The sequence below is a fragment of the Sinocyclocheilus anshuiensis genome, unplaced genomic scaffold (assembly GCF_001515605.1).
Source record: "Sinocyclocheilus anshuiensis isolate Anshui unplaced genomic scaffold, SAMN03320099.WGS_v1.1 scaffold43, whole genome shotgun sequence".
Classification (NCBI taxonomy): Eukaryota; Metazoa; Chordata; class Actinopteri; order Cypriniformes; family Cyprinidae; genus Sinocyclocheilus; species Sinocyclocheilus anshuiensis.
The window spans coordinates 1,206,728-1,224,420 of NW_015549580.1; the positions used below are offsets into that span (position 1 = coordinate 1,206,728).

Genomic DNA, 17,693 nt, shown 5'->3' on the forward strand with positions numbered 1-17,693 from the left:
GAAGTGTCCCTCTGAAGGATGTCAGTACTGTACTCCTGACAAATACAAACTTCAGGCTCATCTCAAAACCCATTCGGACATAGTGAGTGTTGGGAGTCTGCTTATTCTTGAGATATTTGGTGAAATTGCTTCTTCATCAGATCTTATTTCTTTCTCGTCTTTAGGTCAAAAAAAGTTTTATATGCCCAGTATGTCAAGAGTCTGTTCCCGAGGACAAAGTTAGAGCTCATATCAAAAGCAACCATCCGGGTAAGAACAAATAATCCTCTGTGAAATGTCCCACAAGAGCTCTAAAGTAACGAATGTGCTGTTGCTGTATAGATGTGTCGCTGAACTACATCTCGGAAACGTTGGGAATACGTGTACATGTGAAAGGAGTGATCGGGAAACGAGCTTCCAAATGCCCGTACTGTGATTGTTTCTTCACAAGGAATGGGGCAGATCTTCAGCAGCACATATGGGCTCATGAAGGCGGGTTTTATGTCTTTTTCTTACCGTGTTGTCAAACGTATGGACTTAAATGAACTGCTTTAGTGTACTGATTTTGTTCTGTTCATGTCTCCAGGACTGAAACCGTACAAATGTTCACAATGTGATTATGCCTCAAGAAGTAAAAGCAACCTCAAAGCTCACATGAATAGACACAGTACTGAGAAAGCACATCTTTGTGACCTCTGTGGAAAAAAGTTCAAGTCTAAATGCACTCTGAAAAGTCATAAGCTCATGCACACAGCAGATGGTGAGTCTCTTGCTTTGTATTTAAGACTGCATACTGTGTTATTGGAACTCGTGTACCTAAACCAACAAGGGTTCCGTAATCTGACGTATTTCAAAAGTCAGAAAGAGCTCTATTGCCAAGTACGTTTACACACACAAGGAATTTGTTTTGGCGACAGGAGCTTCCAGTGCAGAAGAAAGTACAGACATGTGTATGTGCAGACATACTTAGGAATTACACAGTTAGATGACATATAACACTAATATTAGAAAAACAGAAAATTAAATAATGCAATATAAAACAGAAGTAGAAATATAGAGAAAAAATTAATTTATTCCTGTAATAGCAAATCAGACTCCAGTCTTCAGTGTCACATGATCCTTCTGAAATCATATGCTAATATGCTGATTTGGTGCTGATTTTATATTGTTATCAGTGTTATATTGTTACCACAGTTGCGGTGCTTAATATTTTTGTAGAAACTATGATACATTTTTCAGGATAATTTGATGAATAGAAAGTTAAAAAGAACAGCATTTATTTGAAATCTTTTCTAACGTGGATGTTTTTTGACCACATCCTTGCTGAATAAAAGTATTAATTTCTTTTTTAAAAAGTCTTACTGATCCTAAACATTTGAACGTGTGTGTGTATATCAATTATTTTTATGTTTTCCTGCACCACAGTAATATAAATTTATTATAATATATTTATTATAAAAATGTATACAAATAAATTTGACTTTTTTTCTCTTATAGTCTAGTTTCAGTACAAAATATGTATGTAATTTAATACAAAGTAAACATTTTCCATATAATAATAATTTATATAGTAATAATTTCTATATAGTAATAATTCTTTTTTTTTTTTTTACCATTTTGAAAACGTGCATTGGTGCATCGAGCACAATGACAACAGGAAACTGTATTAAAGTAAATATGAATTTTTGAGTCAATTTTGACTTCATGACTTTAATGTTGCTTAATTTTAGTTAAATTTACTTTAATTAAATTGTACTTAAACATCAGTGGTTTTGATTATTTCTGTGATTATTTTCTTAATACACAGCCAATCAAAAATGTAATTTCTTTTTAAATATGTTGTAGGAAAGCAGTTCAGATGTACTGAGTGTGACTTCACTGCTGCACTGAGACCGCATCTCCTTCGTCACATGGAGCAACATGCTTCTTTCAAAGTAACACAACAAAAGACTTCTATTTTAGTTTTGTCTTGTCATGTGTCCTAAAACCACCACCAAAGCACAATGTTTTGCCTTTCACAGCCTTTTCGTTGTGCACACTGCCACTACTCGTGCAACATTTCAGGTTCTCTGAAAAGACACTATAACAAAAAACATCCCAACGCTCAGTATATCAATGCTGGATCAGGAGTGTCCACTTCCGAAACTGTGACAGAGCAAGGCAAGTCCTTCCTCACCAGAATGAAACCAGCCTTAACTGCCTAACATATACATTGCTTATTGTTAGACATACAGAGTTGCCTCAAACAGCATCAGTAATTGAAAAGTGTGTGTGTGTTATCAGGTGGAGTCAAATGTCCTGTTTGCAATTACGTTTATGGCACTAAATGGGAAATGAACAGACACCTAAAGAGCAAACATGGTCTCAAAGTGGTGGAGACTGACAGTCTTGTTCTGAATCAGTGGGAGGTGAGTAATATTATAATAAAGTCAAGTCATGTTTATTTATAAAATGCATAAACAACAATAGAAGTTGACCCAAAGTGCTGTACATTAATATTTAATAATAAATAATATATTGATAGTAAACATACTTCACCCAAAAATGAAAAATCTGTCATCATTTACTACCCTCATGTCATTCCAAACCCATAAGACTTTAGTTAAATTAAGACATTTTTTTAGAAAAAACTGCAAGGTTTTTGTCTCCCCCTTGAAAGTCCAGGAAACAAAAACTTAAAACATCCAAAAATTTCATACATTAAATTCAATCTGTTCATAATTTTAAAGGAGTCCTATTATGCTCTTTTACAAAGTCTTGATTTTGTTTTGGGGGTGTACTAGAACAGGCTCTCATACTAGGTTGTTCGAAAAACACATTATTTTTCACATATTTTACATTATTACAACACCTCTCTCCCCAGTCTGGCATGAACGGCTCGGATAGTTCCTGTACAGTGTTGCCAGATTGGAAATGTCCAAGTATCGTACCAGAAGCTCAAAATTATCGTATTTGGAAGAAAATTATTGTACACGAGTAAAAACGTACAGAATACAACTATTTACTAGACTAGAACAACAACTTTTTGACACAACCTTCAAATTACCACAACAAATAAATAACTATGCTAGGGCCCTATGAAATAGGTTTATTTTTTCCCAAATTCCATTTTTTAATTTTTTATTCCAAATAAAAAAATTTGGGGATTCTTGTTTTTTTCCATTTTAATTTTTCTGGACTCCTTTTTAAATGGTTAAATTAAATTTTATTTATCAAAAGCATGTCTAATTAAATAATGAAACGTATACAATTCAACATCAAATCCATTAAAAAGTTTAACAAAAATTACATGTTTAGGGTCTTATGAAATGTTCTATTTTTTCACCTTGTTTATTGTTACCAAATTCTGTGTTTTAATATGTCTAATTATTTGAATGCATAAAAACTACTTTTATTTATAGCCTTATGAAATTCTGCATTGCGTATTTAAATTTTTCTGGTTATCGAATGAAGGCATAACACATTAATTTCATTTATCTTTTAATTAATGAAAATTAAACTAATTTTATTTTTTGGCAAACAAAGGGGATTTACAATTAAAATTAAAACATGGAAGAAATAGCGTATTGTGTGATTATTCTTTAAAACAAAAGTTGTAATAATTGTTGTAGTAGTCAGGGGTTAAAGCAAAAAAATATATATTTTGACTGAAACATTTTCCTAGCCAAACCCCATTCCACAGCCATACCTGTCACACACCCAGTTTGAGAGCAGTGTTTTTCTTCTTGTAATCAGGATTTAAAAAAATGAAGGAGCACCTTCTGATCAATAATCAAAAATTCTGATCTTCCTTTGATTAATTCATCCAAACTTTGACAAATTTCGTGACATTCCGCGTTATACAGTAAATTCCGTTGACTGGATTGCGGAAATCATAGGGCCATAGGCGTACCTTGTGGGAAGGTCCAAACTCCACCTCTGAGTCGCTGTCATCAGAATCCTGCGTGTTGCCAGATGTTGAGGGTCCTGAGGTGTGCACCAACCCATTTAGAGCATCTGTAATGAGCCGATTTCATGGCTTTGTTTTGATGAGGTTGACTTTGGAAAAACATGTTCTGAAATTTCAAAATTATCGTACATTATGGGATTTTTTTCATTATTGATCGGACATCGTACAGAGGTCAAAATTATCGTACAAATACGACAATTATCGTACGTCTGGCAACACTGTTCCTGTATCAAATGAAGGCCCGCCTTCTGAAATGCGAAATATGCTGTGATTGGTTAGCTGGGCCAGTATGTGTTGTGATTGGCAGCACTCGGCGCCTGGTCGGGAAATGTCATGCCCCTTACCACAGCCGCCTGCTAGCTTCAGTGTAAATATTGCGTCAAAATCAAATCAATTTGAGCGCGATTTAAACCCGGATGATTGTAACCACTCTAAGTTCGTCTGCCTTGGGAAAGCTAGTGCGTCTCCGACATAGTGATAACACTTGTTGCCTTCTCTAGCGCAGCTCAACCAGGTCTCGTCCCATTCGTCGATATTTGTGATATCACAAATCCCGGAAAATATGCGTTGTAGTCCAAACGAGTCGTTCGTTGTAGTTTTTGAAAAGTGATTTCTGTTAAATAAAATATCTCCTTTTTAATTGAACTTTGAGCTTTGTAACTTTGCAGATCTTTTTTATGCTCAAACAGCAACATTACAGACTAACTAAAGTTGAAAAAGTGAAAAAGCATAATAGGACCCCTTTAAAAGATTATATCTCTGCACAAGACTTGGATTAAACTGCTTGATTCATATGGATTCATTTTATGATGTCTTTATGACCTTTTTGGATCTTCTAAGTTTTGGTTACCTGGACTTCAATGAAGGGGCAGAAACCTCTCAGGTTTCATTAAAAATATCTTAAGTTGTGTTTCAAAAATGAACCAAAGTCTTATGGGTTTGGAACGGCATGAGGGTGAGTAAACAATGACAGAATTTTCATTTTTTTGCATGAATAATAATAGCTTATAATAATCAATAATAAAATATTTAAAAGTTTAGCAAAAAAAGGCAATTACTCCAGCCTTTTCTTTTCTTGGACTCTGACATTCATAATATATTTTCTTCCTGATAAAGCAGTGCATGATTGTTAAATGGCCTTAATTCATGTTCACTATATTCTTAACATTAGAATTAAATGCTACTAGACTTGCTTATGATCTTATTGGTGTGTTCTTTCAGGTAGTGGAGTCAGTGGAGGAGCCGGCCATGCAGTACCTTCATATAGCTGAGACTGAGGATCCACAAGGAACAGAGACTGCTGTATCAGCTCTGCAGGACCTGCGCTTCAACACACAAAATGGTCAGAAACAATTGCTTAAATTCTGGAGTTGTTGGATTTCTGTAAAGTTGATATCTAAACTCATCGTTTGTGTTCAGGTGTTGTGTCTGCGGCAGCGGGAGACAGACTAGACCCGGCATCTGTCAACATCCTGCAGCAGATAATTGAACTGGGCTCAGAGAATCATGATGCCGCTGTGGCTTCTGTGGTTGCCATGGCTCCCGGTACAGTTACTGTTGTAGAGCAGGTACGGTTAATATGCATGTTTGTGTACCGACAGACCTCTCTGCTTCTGGAGAGCTGCCCAAACTTATCTCATGTCATTTTATTGAGTTCACAATATATCATCTCCACTCTCTGCAATATGATTATTGCTTATGAATGGTCGTTTATTGTCTTGCTATATTTGGTATCACTTTTATGGACATTTTAGTAACTACTTATAATCAAATGATAGATGTGTGTGTGTTATATTAACAGTGTCTATATATGAATTTAAGGGGGTCATAACATATACAGTTCAAAAGTTTTATTTTTATGAAGTTAATACTTTTATTCAGCAAGAATGGATTAAGCTGATCAAAAATGACAGTAAAGACATTTATTATGTTACAAAAGGTTTCTATTTCAATTAAATGCTGTTCTTTTGAACTTTCTATTCATCAATGTATCCTGGAAAAAAATTAATGGTTTTCATTAAAATAATAATAAGTAATGTTTCTGGAGCACCAAATCAGCATATTACAATGATTTCTGAAGAATCATGTGGCACTGAAGACTGGAGTAATGCCTGCTGAAAATTCAGCTTTGTCATCACAAGAATAAATTACATTTAAAAATATTTCACAATGTTTACCTGTACTTTTGATTAAATAAATGCAGCCTTGATAAGCATAAGAGACTTCTTTCAAAAACATTTGTAAAAGCTTACCGACCCCAAACTTTTGAACATTTTTTTCCCCCTGAGGTTTACTTATAATGTTAACAAAAAATTCAACCGTCATTATTTACTTCAACAATCATTTAGTTTTCTCTTTGACCCTTAGAATTAAACTGTCTAATATTGGGTCCAATATATATATTTGCTGAAATATGCCACAGAAACCAATCAAGTAAGACTGAAATGTTCAGAGACCATGTTAAAAATAAACTTCAGCTGTTTAATTAATCGGCCAGTTTGAATCATTGATATGTGAGACGTGTTTATGTATTTATCTGACGTCAGGCATTTGTGAGTCATTTTTTCATTTTCAATAAATGTGCTTTTTGGATCTCTGAAAGTTACAGCATGTCTTCAAGCTCTAGAACATTAAGCTTTTCTCAATCTCAAGGATGAAGGAACTCCTTGAATCCTTTAATAATAAGAATGTTCTGTCCCATCATCCTAGGTGGAGCAGGAGGAGCCGCAGGCCAATCATGCCATGATGATCCAGGATGCACTGCAGCAGGCCACAGTGGGCCTGGGAGAAGAGCACCATCTAGTGGTGTCTTCAGATGAAATGGAGGGCATCAAAACTGTTACAGTGTATACGCAGGAAGATGCATCCCAGTTCATAGTCTATGTTCAGGATGCTGTGCAAACTGAGGAGACCAGCACAGTATAGAGCATAGTAAGACAATACATATGGGGTTTTAAAACTACTAGCTAGCTAGTTCAAATGCTGTTCAAGTGTTTTCTTCTAGTTTTTCTTTTGCTGTAGTTACTCCAGTCAGGTCTTGAATGGACTATTGCAGCCATACATATAGATTATAGGGACCTATCTTGCACAATTGTAAATAATCTGAAATGAAAAGTAGCAGTGAATAGTCAGCCTCATGCTACAAAAAAAATAGATATTTTTCCTGACAGAAGCATTAAGTCTTTGCAAAAATCTTGAGACCTAATCACAGTAAAGCCAGCTGCACATAACTAAGAATCTATTTTAGAAATGTGATTTTTTTATTATTATTATTTAGAATATTTTTCATGTACCATCATTGTAAGCATGTATGCAACAGTTACTGTGTGACTCTGGCCTCCTCCACACTTTTTATATAAAGCTCCCATACAGTGTATGGCTATCATAATAGTAAACTGAGTTATTTAATGTGTGGTGTTGTGTATTATTGAGATACTTCATTAATTAATTTAATAACATTTCATAATTTCATTTTTCATATCATTCATGATTTTACAAGTGAAACTCACTTTAAAGCTGTGCACCAATACAGCATCAACTACACTACCATTCAAAAGTTTTATGGTAGGTGAGATTTTTGAAATGATTTAAAACTAATGTTGTGAAATATTACAATTTAAAATAACTTTAATATATTTTAAAATGAAATGTATTCCTTTGATGGCAAAGCTGAATTTTCCCCAAGCTCAAATATTTTTATTATACACCGCTAAACAGCATAATATTTCAAGTGACCAATAGATGTGATTTCAGTGTCTCCTGTTGTCCTCTTCCATCAACTCTGTGACCTGGCTATCCACCAGGCTGTCCTCATCACCGTCCTGCTCCTCTTTGTCCTCTTTTTGAAGGCTTCTGGACAACAGAAAATCCTTAGGAGTAATATCATCATCCTTCATCCATTTGGACTATTTCTCTATGAGTTTCTGCTTCCTAATATCTGCTAGCATATCCAGCTGCTCTTGTGTTAGTCCTCCAGCAGCAGGACTCTCCCGTTTATAGGCTTCAATCTGTTTGTGCAGAGCATCGTGATCGACACCAAACAAAACGGGTCTTTTCTTGTCTTCAGATTCCATCAGCTGCAGTTTGGCCCTTTGTAAGATTAAACAAATTAGAAATTAATTAAAACAAAATTATTTTGTTTTATTAGAACTAAATTCTTCTTACCCGACATCGTTGGTGGATAAATTATTTGTTATCTTCTTCTGGACCAAAATCTGCTTTCTTGAGAAGGTTTTCAATCTGATTAGAAAAAGAAAAATAATAATATATAAGCTATTCCATCTTTTATCGCTATAAACTCAGTATAAACTCTATCGTTGTTACCTCAGTGACAGCACCATATTGTTTGTCTCTGATGAAAACCACAGGAGGAACATTGCCAAGGATTTGGTTAGAGATCAAAAGGTGCCTGAAAAATACAATAAGCCAAATTATGCAATTCTCTTTCTTCAGCTTATTAAAACAAAAGTAAAGCAGGCTAATGAAATATACATACCAGAGCACATTTATTTAAAGCCTGCTGAATATGGCTGTCTTGCTCAGCTGACAGGTTTGTCTTCCAGTATATTTGACAAGCAGAGAAATCTGGTGATAGTGAAACCTTACATGGACAAGGAGACAAACAGTTTAAGGAAGTACTGAAAACAGCATTTGTGAAGAAATGAAATAGTTCATCTAAAAATCCTAATTTTCTCACTCATGTCGAGCTGTATATAATAAAATAAGATAAAATCTTTCTTTTTTTTTTTGGTCCATACAATGGACATATTTTAAAAATGATCTTCTCTCGTATTCTTCAGAGAAAAAGAAAGTCATACAGGTTTGGAACGGCTTGAGTGAGTAAATGATGACAGAATGTTCATTTTTTGGGTATACTATCCTTTTAATTATTATAGAATATATGTGGTATGATTAATGATGGCAAGGAATTTCGAAGGAAGTGCACATCCTACTTTGGAAATCTGCACATTGTAGGCACTGAGATCTGAGTTGACTTCATAGGAGCTCAGCAAGTCTACTACTGCTTTGTAGATGATGATGTTGAGAGTCCTGACACGAACACTGTCCTCTTTATTTCGTTTGATGGTTTCAGAAAGCCAGGCTGACCAAGTGCTGTGGCCTGGGTGGGCAAAATGTGTAAAAGACCTGTAAACCAGTTGATGCATATTGTCATGCTGCTTGCAGAGTCAACGTAGCTTTATTGTTAACATTTACGATATTTTAAAAGAGTATGCAGTACTCAGAAGGACAATACATAAAATAAAGCAGTAAATAATAATAATTTTAAAAAGTATTTACAGGAACTCTTACCTGTAGAGGAGATTCATACCATTGTTTTTTTCCTGTAAAGAACTATAATGTAACTCATGCAACTTTATAGTCAAAACTGGCATTTATTTATTAATTAAACAAAACGGAGACTTACTTCTTTTTGGCCAGCATCTTCATCAGTTTATTGCCTCCAGACAGACAGGCTGAGCTATGAATCCTACTTTCTTTCAGCATTACAGCCCAGGACCAGCACTCTGTCTCCGGTCGTGCTGTCATTTTATAGATTATGCTTGTTAATACATTCGTATACTGACTAAATGTGCATTCTTTAGATCAAACAACTCTTTTGACAGTCAACATGACCACCAGCTAAGTATATCCTTGCACTCACGCATTACAGTTTTAGCATCGACTACATTTGTCTGAATGCGAAGGGTGAAGTAATTCACTTGCTTGGGGCCCAAAAGGCTAATCGAGTGCAACAGCGCCCGTCCTCTAGCTCAGGTTCTTTGGTTGTGTATTTTTTTCCCTTTCATTTTCCCCATAGGGATTTAAATGTCTTTATTTAAGAGTTGTAAGCCATGAACCAAAACAACCAGCTAAGAGGTGAATCTCAACATTACAAACTTTTATTTAAAGCAAATATTTCTATTTGAAAATCAGACAAAAAAGACAGATGTACATATTGGGTTAGGAGGTAAAGATTTCTCTGCAGAATCACGGGTAAGGTCGTTTTTCACCAGGAATTCCATTGTTGAACATGATTATTTAAATAATATTTTACTGATATAAAAATAAATATTAATAATTCAGGCTGATGGCTTCAACAAAAGCATCTACCATCTATTTATAACCTCATAGCTCACAGTAGGTCTGTCTTTAAAGGTTTATTAGTTCTCAAAATCAGTTACCCTATGGAGAATATGAATGGGATTTTTACTTCTGTAACCTATTGAACTCTGTTCAGTGTTTTCACATTTCGTTCTACACCATAAATTATAAATCGTCATACCGAAACTGCAAATTTTGAAGCATGTTTTTAGTAATGTAGTCTGTTTAAAAACGACAATGTTTATCTGATTCCACAAGCATTTATATTCACATTCTTGTAATAACAGTAGTCCTTACAGCGACCTGTTAACGTAAAACAACTTATTTAACTTTTTAAAATAATAATCAATTAAAATACCAATAAATTGATAACAAACTTGTTCAATCAATCACAACTAATTTTTTGAGTAAACCACACACCTGTAATATTTAGTCACGTTTATTCCAAGAGGCAAAATACATCTGCAAACTTTAAATAGGACACAGAGGCACTTGTCTTTTTTTCACATGTCTGAAATGATTACAGTGTATTATATGAAGCGCAAAAACATGAAAACAAGAACATGAAAACATCATAAAGTGCCCCTTTCTGTGTTACAGCTATGAAATGCAGCCAGTTAGTAGTAATAGTTAACCAAATCTTCATTTTCTGTACAGTTCTAATATAAAATGTTAGATGCAGAACTATTTCACTACAGATGTCCCCAAATGTATATTACAAGTGTCCACAAAAAGAAGAAAGTATTACTTCAATTTAGTGTTTTTTTCTTGCAATAAAGATGTTTAAAAAAAAAAAACTTTTTAATGTCATCATATGAACTATACACAACAAAAATACAAAAACAGAGTGTAGAGTCTTTTCAGCATTGCTGTAGGTTCCCCTTTTCCAAATATACTAATGCCAAGAAGCAAACCATCTTATAAATGTGTAAATCGAGTAATTTTAAATAAACATTTTGCAATGGTTTTCATCCTAGTGTGAACATGCTGCATACAAACATAATTAATCTAATAAACAGTTTATCCATTTTTACAGAGGCCGTACCTCTGGGATGAAGAGACCATGCTCCATTTCACTTACATCCTCTTGTTTAACAGTTATCCCTGGAATGAAGAGACCATCTTCCATTTTATTCACATCCTCTTTTTTTACTGTTACTGGTACCGCAGGAATGAAGAGGTCATGTTTAATTTCATTCACGTCCTCTTTTTTAACTGTTACCTGTGGAATGAGGCCACCATGTTTCACCTCATTCAAGACTTTTTTTTTAACAGGCTTTACTTCTGGAATGAAGAGATTGTGCTTCAACTTGTTCACTTCAATCATTTTGAACCCGAGACGTACACAAACCCTCTTCTTCTGAATTGCTTTCAAGCATTTGGTGAGCTTGCTGTTAAAGTGCGCCTTTACGTCAGCCTTGTTTATCCACAAACGGGAAGCTAGCAGTTCGATTTCAGTCTTTGTCACGTATGGCTTCCTGTGGAAGTACTGCGAAAGGAAGTCTTTCCTGTCCTCGAACGATGTCATCTCCATTCCCGTTGGTTCCAAGACGAGCTTAACTGGAGTTTCAGGGACTTCTACCTTTGGAACTTTCGAGTTCCGTCTCCTGTTCTTCGGAATGATTACTTCTCTCTTTGGCTTGACAAATTCAAGGCCCCCCTGACAGGCCATGTCTGAAGAACTGGCCATCTGAGGAGAATTACATAAATCACCATCATCACGGTCCGTTGTATCTGGATTCAGTTGCCTCTCTGCTTCCTTGACGGCTTTGGGAGCACAACGGCACCGTTGCACGTGAATGGAGATTGTTTTCGGTGTAGATTTTTCAGTATACACCCCAAAGCAATATGTGCATTTGTATGCAGGCGTTTTTAGTATTGCATGAATGGTGGGAACGACGTGGTGTTTTGTTTGAAGATGACGCTCATATTCCTCAGAGTTCTGGAGCTTTACTTGGCAAAACGGGCAGGCGGTAGGTGTCGTTTTCAACGTGGTTGCGTATTCTGCCTTGTCTGGATACATTTTTATGTATAGCTTATCTTGAGAGCTGGTAACCAGTGCAAGGTTGAGCTCTCGGTTGTCAAGAAGATCTTTGGGCACATCTGTGTTTAGATTAAAAGTGTTAAACATGAGGTTCCCCTCGTCGTCACAGTCGAGACTAAACTGTTCTTTAATGAAATGCCGATTTTCCTTGATTTTCAAACTGTGCTCTTTATTGGTGTGCTCCAAGATCTGCTTGAAAGAGTAGAACATCTGAGAGCAGAAAAGACACTTCAAGCCATGCAACAAATGCTGGAAAATCCCCTGCTCTGTCAGTAAAATCTTGCACCTCAGGCACTTGACAGTGTGATCGTCATGTTTCTTCAAAAACGGTGCAAGCACAGCCAACTCATTCGGCACAGAATTTCTGTTTATCGCCCTCTGAATTGTAGGCATGAGACCCTTGGGCACCACAGCTGAATTTGTAGGTTGGCTGATCTGGTTTTGCGTTAGAACCACTTGAGCGGGACCACCGTGGACAGGAACCGTGACTTGAATGGGCGCTAGAGTGTAGGTTGGGACACCATTGACATTGTTGCCTGTGGGAATGAGACGCACGGACTGCGAGGCTATGAGGGGAGCTCTGGGAACCGACTGGTTCAGCTGAAGACCTCGAGTAACAAGAAATGGTGACTGTACACCCATTTCACCTGGGAGGTTGACCTGAACGCCAGGCGGAAGAAGAACCTGCTGTGCTTGATGGGTCTGTGGTAGCCTGGGCATGGCCATAGTGATAGGTACCATCTTGGGTGCACCTTGCGGCATGTTTGGCATCATCATATTAATCGGCTTCACTACTGGAGAGGTAGGCAGGACTTGCGGCATCCCGCTGGGGGACTGCGGATGTTGTGCGTTCTGAAGCGCGGCAACAGTCGTGCCTGACAGTAAAGCTTGCGTTTGTGGGGACAGAAACATCTGCCCTGCACCAGGAGAGCAAAACAAAGCAGTCGTGTTGCTTGGGCCGGCCAGAAGAACAGTACCGTTTCCATTTGTTTGTTGCATCTGCTGTGGCACATAGTTCGGCCTTGCGAGCAACGTGACCTGTTGCATTGCTTTTGGTGCGAGGTTCAGCAGATTCTGTAGTCCGGCCATTTGGTTTGTGCAGTCTTTTTCGATTATACAAGGCATTATTTGCCAGTGCAGGTCTTTGTGCTTCTCTGAACTCAAAATGTGGTAGAGTAAATGTTCAATGTTCTCTGCAGGCAGTTTGCACACTTTGCAGTGATATTTCACTGATGCGCTGTCACGTATCTGCTCACCATCAGTCTTTTGCTTATTGTCCGAGCCGAGCCCAAAGTAGCGATCCAGCATCGCAGCATAGTGGTTTACCAAGACGTGTTTCTTCATCACATATAGTAAAGAGTCATGATAGCCGCAGGTTGCGCACGTGTATCTGTCATCGGCAGCATCAGCAGAAACTGTAACTGACACGGTTTTCGGTGTGTGGGCCAAAGTGTGGCTAGGGTTGCTGTGAAGAGGTATACGATGGGTTTTTGATGGCAGCATGTGGAAAAACTGAATGTGTTGCTCTGTGACTTTCGGAGAGCTGACAAATGGGCAGTAGGGGCATATTAACAAACAGGCCACATCCAGATCATTCCAGTGACAGCGATGGATGTGACTTCTGAATGTGGGTATTGACCGGCTGGAGTACCAACACAGACTGCAGCACAGAGCTTGGCTCCGGTATGGATACTGAGGAACAAAAGTAATATCATGATAAATCTGACTTGAAATGACATTTACAAATAGTGTGTACAGTGTAAAAAAAAAAACAGTCCACTCAAAATTAAGTTTAATCACCACCTTTCTTTAATAAAATAAAATGAGTGCAAATGTTTTCTAAAAATACTAATGTTTTAACATTTTACAGTGCAACATATGTTATGTACATAATCACCTTTTTTTTCTTTTTGCCAACATGACCATCAGTAAAATCATCCCATTCTGTGTTGTCAAAACTTGCATTACCAGCATCAAAACATTTGTATGTCTGTTGGAAATAATGAACATTTAATTAGCAGAAATAATGACTTTCGTGTAAGTTATAATAGATTTTGTGTAAATATGTTTTAAATAATCTAAGTGAATTAGGCACTGCAACATTATAACTGAAAAAGACACATTATTGATTATTAAAAATTACATCTGTCATCATCTAAACTCACTTAAACTAAATGTAAACATAGGCAGAAATGAGCATGCACAGTTAAAATATACAATATCAATTAACACTGATAAAAAAATCACTAATATCAGCCATTGTGCATTCCCATATTTTTTATTAAGTAGAAATTAAAATATCATAACTCAATCGTCTCCTCTCTGGTTATGTATGCCAGACTTCTCCAATCATACGGTCTGCTTAAACCCTGCCTCTTCCTTATAATCGACTGGAAACTCGAATTCAGATCCGCTTCCATCAAATTAACAGCTGATAGATAGAACCAAATCCCCGCCCTGTTTCTTTGATTTACTTCACAATATCTGTTGCTATACTTCCGTTGCATTGAAACATTAACAGCAGTTTATTAACAATTGAGAATATCTTTTTTTTTTTTGGTCAATATTTTTCTTGTCTTTTGCTGTGATAGTTTGTAAGGTGCTTTGAAATAACTAAAATAATTTGGTCATAATGAACTGTAATGCAGTTATGACCTGGAACGACTTCACGTTGTAAAAGAACGTCTGTCAGCCAATCAGAATCAAGCATTAAACAGATGCCGGTATAAACAACATAATTACTACAATAACCAACCTCCAATAAATCTTGACACTGCTGCATTCCGATGTCACACAAAATACTTTTGACGCGTTTCCTTGGACGTCTTAGTTTTGTCAGGTTCTTCACTGGAATTTGATACATTTTGCTTATCCTGAAAATGAAAACAAAAATAATACGAAATGTTGAATAGCTTGTCAAATGCACTGCGCTTTCAAACACCAAATTCAGTCTGTTTATTTGGCGAGAATCTAATGCACATGTAAGAGATCTCTAAATTAACAAATTATTTAGGCCTATAACATAGTTATAATAAATATAGCTAGTTGTAACTATGTACGTAGCAAGGTCTGCATTTCAAACCAACCTCGGACATGTTATTATAATTTTTTGAACCAGTCATGCATTTTAAGTAGTATTAAGGCAAGAAAGACCTACATATGTCATTCATTATCCGACCTGTATTAATGACTATGAGGTCTATTCTAAACCTGTGTCTACCTTCAGTATTCTGGCACAGAGCTGCGATTGACTGGATGGATGCCTGCGTGCGTCCGTTTTCTTCCGGCGTCACTGGAAGGCGCGCAGTATGGAATCGGCTACTTCATCGAATGAAGCATCCGGGTTGCGCTCAATCCGTGTTCCTTATTGCCCCGGCGATCGTCTGCTGAAATCTGAACAGAGCGCAGGATTGCCCACTTTTGATTATATCTCACTAAACCATCATCCCATTCCTGCTAAAAAAACATGGCGTACAGGAAGACGGGAAGTGACGTTTTCTGATTTACATATTGCATAGTGCAGATCCACCAATGGGAGAAAGGTGGGCTGATCTTGCAAAGTTGATCAATGTGATAGTCATTGGTGATTGGAATTAACCATAAATCCATGGCTGTGGTCTTGACCTGTGAGGGATGTAGACACACCTGTGGCACAACACCTTCAGAGGTGCCTTTATGGGAAGATGGGCTGATGGATTCAAGTATGACATGGTGAGAAATGATGAGAAAGCAATAGGAGTGTTGCTTGTTGTCTATTATAATATGCAGAAGATACCTGTTGCTGTTTAGGTGGTCTCTTGCATCAGTTCAATTTAAAACTATTCAGTATTCACAAGTGCAGTGAAGAACATTTATGCATGTACCTAGAACATATCTGGACTAGGGCTGTCACTAAAAGACCCGGAATGATATTTTATGGGTGGGAGTTCTATCCATTGGTCCCAGTGAATACAAGGACCTAAATGGGCCCCCTATCGTTACAGTGACTGGGACGTTCCCTTACAGTTTGAGAGTAAATAAAAAAACACAGGAACTGCCAACTTCATGCTCATTCATGTACACTCAAAAAAGAAAAGAAAAAAAAAAGACTGAGTTTTACCAAATTCTTTCTTGACCGTGTTACTTAGTAAACGCATCCCTTGAACCTAAAGGTAGAGTTCACCCAAAGATGACAATTCTATAATGATTAAACCCTCATGTCGTTTCAAATCTGTGTGACTTTTTTGATTCTGTGCAATATAAAGATATTTTAAGAAATGTCCCAGTGTTTTTCTTTGCCAATTCAATGGAAGTCAATAGTAACCAAAACTTTCTTCAAAATATCTTCTTCTACGGAAGAAAGTTAGTTATACAGGTTTGAAACAACATGAGGGTGAGTAATTAATGACAAAATTCTTAGTTATGATTGAACTATCCCTTTAATAAAGTAGTTGCAATTAAATAAAAGGTATTGTCAGCTTTGCTTTACAAGTGTTTTCTCAATATAAAACTGGTAAGAAAAACAGCCAAACTTATGAACACAATACAGGATGTCTCTTTGTGCACAACATGATTATGTGTTGGTATGGAAGATACAGCTATTTCCACAGCTTATATTGATTGTATTTGTCATGGACAAAATGGACAAAGAGTTTATGGGACGCTTGTGGGGACCTTCTGTAACAGCCAGCAGCTGAGAACTCCTCTGGCAAAGCTTAGGCTGCTCCTGGATGAAGTGTTAGTGAGGCCAGCAGGGGGAGCTCATCCTGTGGTCTGTGTGGGTCCCAGTACCCTAATACAGTGATGATAATGCAACAGAAAATACCGTGAAAACACAATGTTGACATGTTCAGTACAAAGTACTAATAATGTGTTAGTTTCATTTACTGTATGCATCTTTGTTTACTTAATAATGTTATGAAATAAATTCAGTATGTCTACACAGTCCTGGGTGTGGAGCTCCAGATCTCAGCATTCACCGTGGCTCAAACGGATAATGTGAGTTATTGTTTTATTATATATGTATAATATTATAATAATAATTATATATATATATATATATATATATATATATAATTATTTGTTGAATTATTATTTTGTATGTACACATGGAATTCAATTTTCATGCAAACTGAGTGTTGTTTTTTGGTGTCCAGCTCAGTGTCAAAGAACATGGAAACCACAACAAAAAAGCAGCTCTATTAAAAATACTGATCAAGTTCATTATACTAATGTTATGTTTGGAATGAAAATGCAATTATACACAAATTGCAAGTAAAATTATGTTGTAATGCAATGTTCAAATGCATTCAGACTTCCACCTCCAAAAATGATTATGCTGTTTACTCAGTTTCCTTAATTAAAATGAGCTAATACAACACAATTATTGAAAAGACTATTTCATTGTGTGCAGACCACTTTAATTGGTAAAAATATATGCTTGCTTAAAGGGTTAGTTCACCCAAAAATGAAAATTAGCCCATGAATTACTCACCCTCAAGGCATCCTAGGTGTATATGACTTTATTCTTTCAGACGAATCCAGTCGGAGTTATATTAAAAATTGCCTTTGATCTTTCAAGCTCTATCGTTGTACTCAGCGGGTGTTGCAGTGCTTCGGTTCAAATGACGTGAAATAAAA

The 17,693-nt window shown here is 36.5% G+C and overlaps 2 protein-coding genes and 1 pseudogene across 3 annotated transcripts in view; 1 reads left to right on the plus strand and 2 right to left on the minus strand.

Annotated features, from left to right (window-relative positions):
* Positions 1-7,512, plus strand: part of LOC107657687 (zinc finger protein ZFAT-like) — a 21,637-nt gene extending 14,125 nt beyond the window's left edge. Inside the window, exons 14-16 of the mRNA XM_016445877.1 lie at positions 5,150-5,270; positions 5,348-5,496; positions 6,638-7,512. Coding sequence (XP_016301363.1) covers positions 5,150-5,270; positions 5,348-5,496; positions 6,638-6,853 — 486 coding nt within the window. The 3' untranslated portion in view covers positions 6,854-7,512. The remainder of the gene's footprint in view (positions 1-5,149; positions 5,271-5,347; positions 5,497-6,637) is intronic.
* Positions 7,513-7,613: 101 nt separating this feature from the next.
* LOC107657600 (putative ribosome-binding factor A, mitochondrial) lies at positions 7,614-9,475 on the minus strand (annotated as a pseudogene).
* Positions 9,476-10,463: 988 nt separating this feature from the next.
* Positions 10,464-15,555, minus strand: LOC107657688 (ADNP homeobox protein 2-like). Of its 2 annotated transcripts, XM_016445879.1 has the most exons (5): positions 15,295-15,555; positions 14,830-14,947; positions 13,972-14,064; positions 11,235-13,766; positions 10,464-11,171 (listed from the first exon to the last, which is right to left on the minus strand). In XM_016445879.1, the coding sequence occupies exons 2-5, from the start codon at positions 14,935-14,937 to the stop codon at positions 11,061-11,063; spliced, it is 2,844 nt and encodes a 947-aa protein (XP_016301365.1). In that variant the 5' UTR covers positions 14,938-14,947; positions 15,295-15,555; the 3' UTR covers positions 10,464-11,060. The 2 variants fall into 2 exon arrangements, with proteins under 2 accessions (XP_016301365.1, XP_016301364.1); XM_016445878.1 differs by having other exon boundaries at positions 10,464-13,766.
* Between the last annotated feature and the right edge of the window lie 2,138 nt (positions 15,556-17,693).

Excerpts from the sequence above, each read along its gene's own strand:
- LOC107657688 (XM_016445878.1), bottom strand. The coding sequence starts at position 14,937 with ATGTATCAAATTCCAGTGAAGAACCTGACAAAACTAAGACGTCCAAGG. Across the intron at positions 14,065-14,829 it reads AGTGTCAAGATTTATTGGAG|ACATACAAATGTTTTGATGC; the intron begins GTTGGTTATTGT and ends TATTTCCAACAG. Across the intron at positions 13,767-13,971 it reads TTGGCAAAAAGAAAAAAAAG|TATCCATACCGGAGCCAAGC; the intron begins GTGATTATGTAC and ends TTTGTTCCTCAG.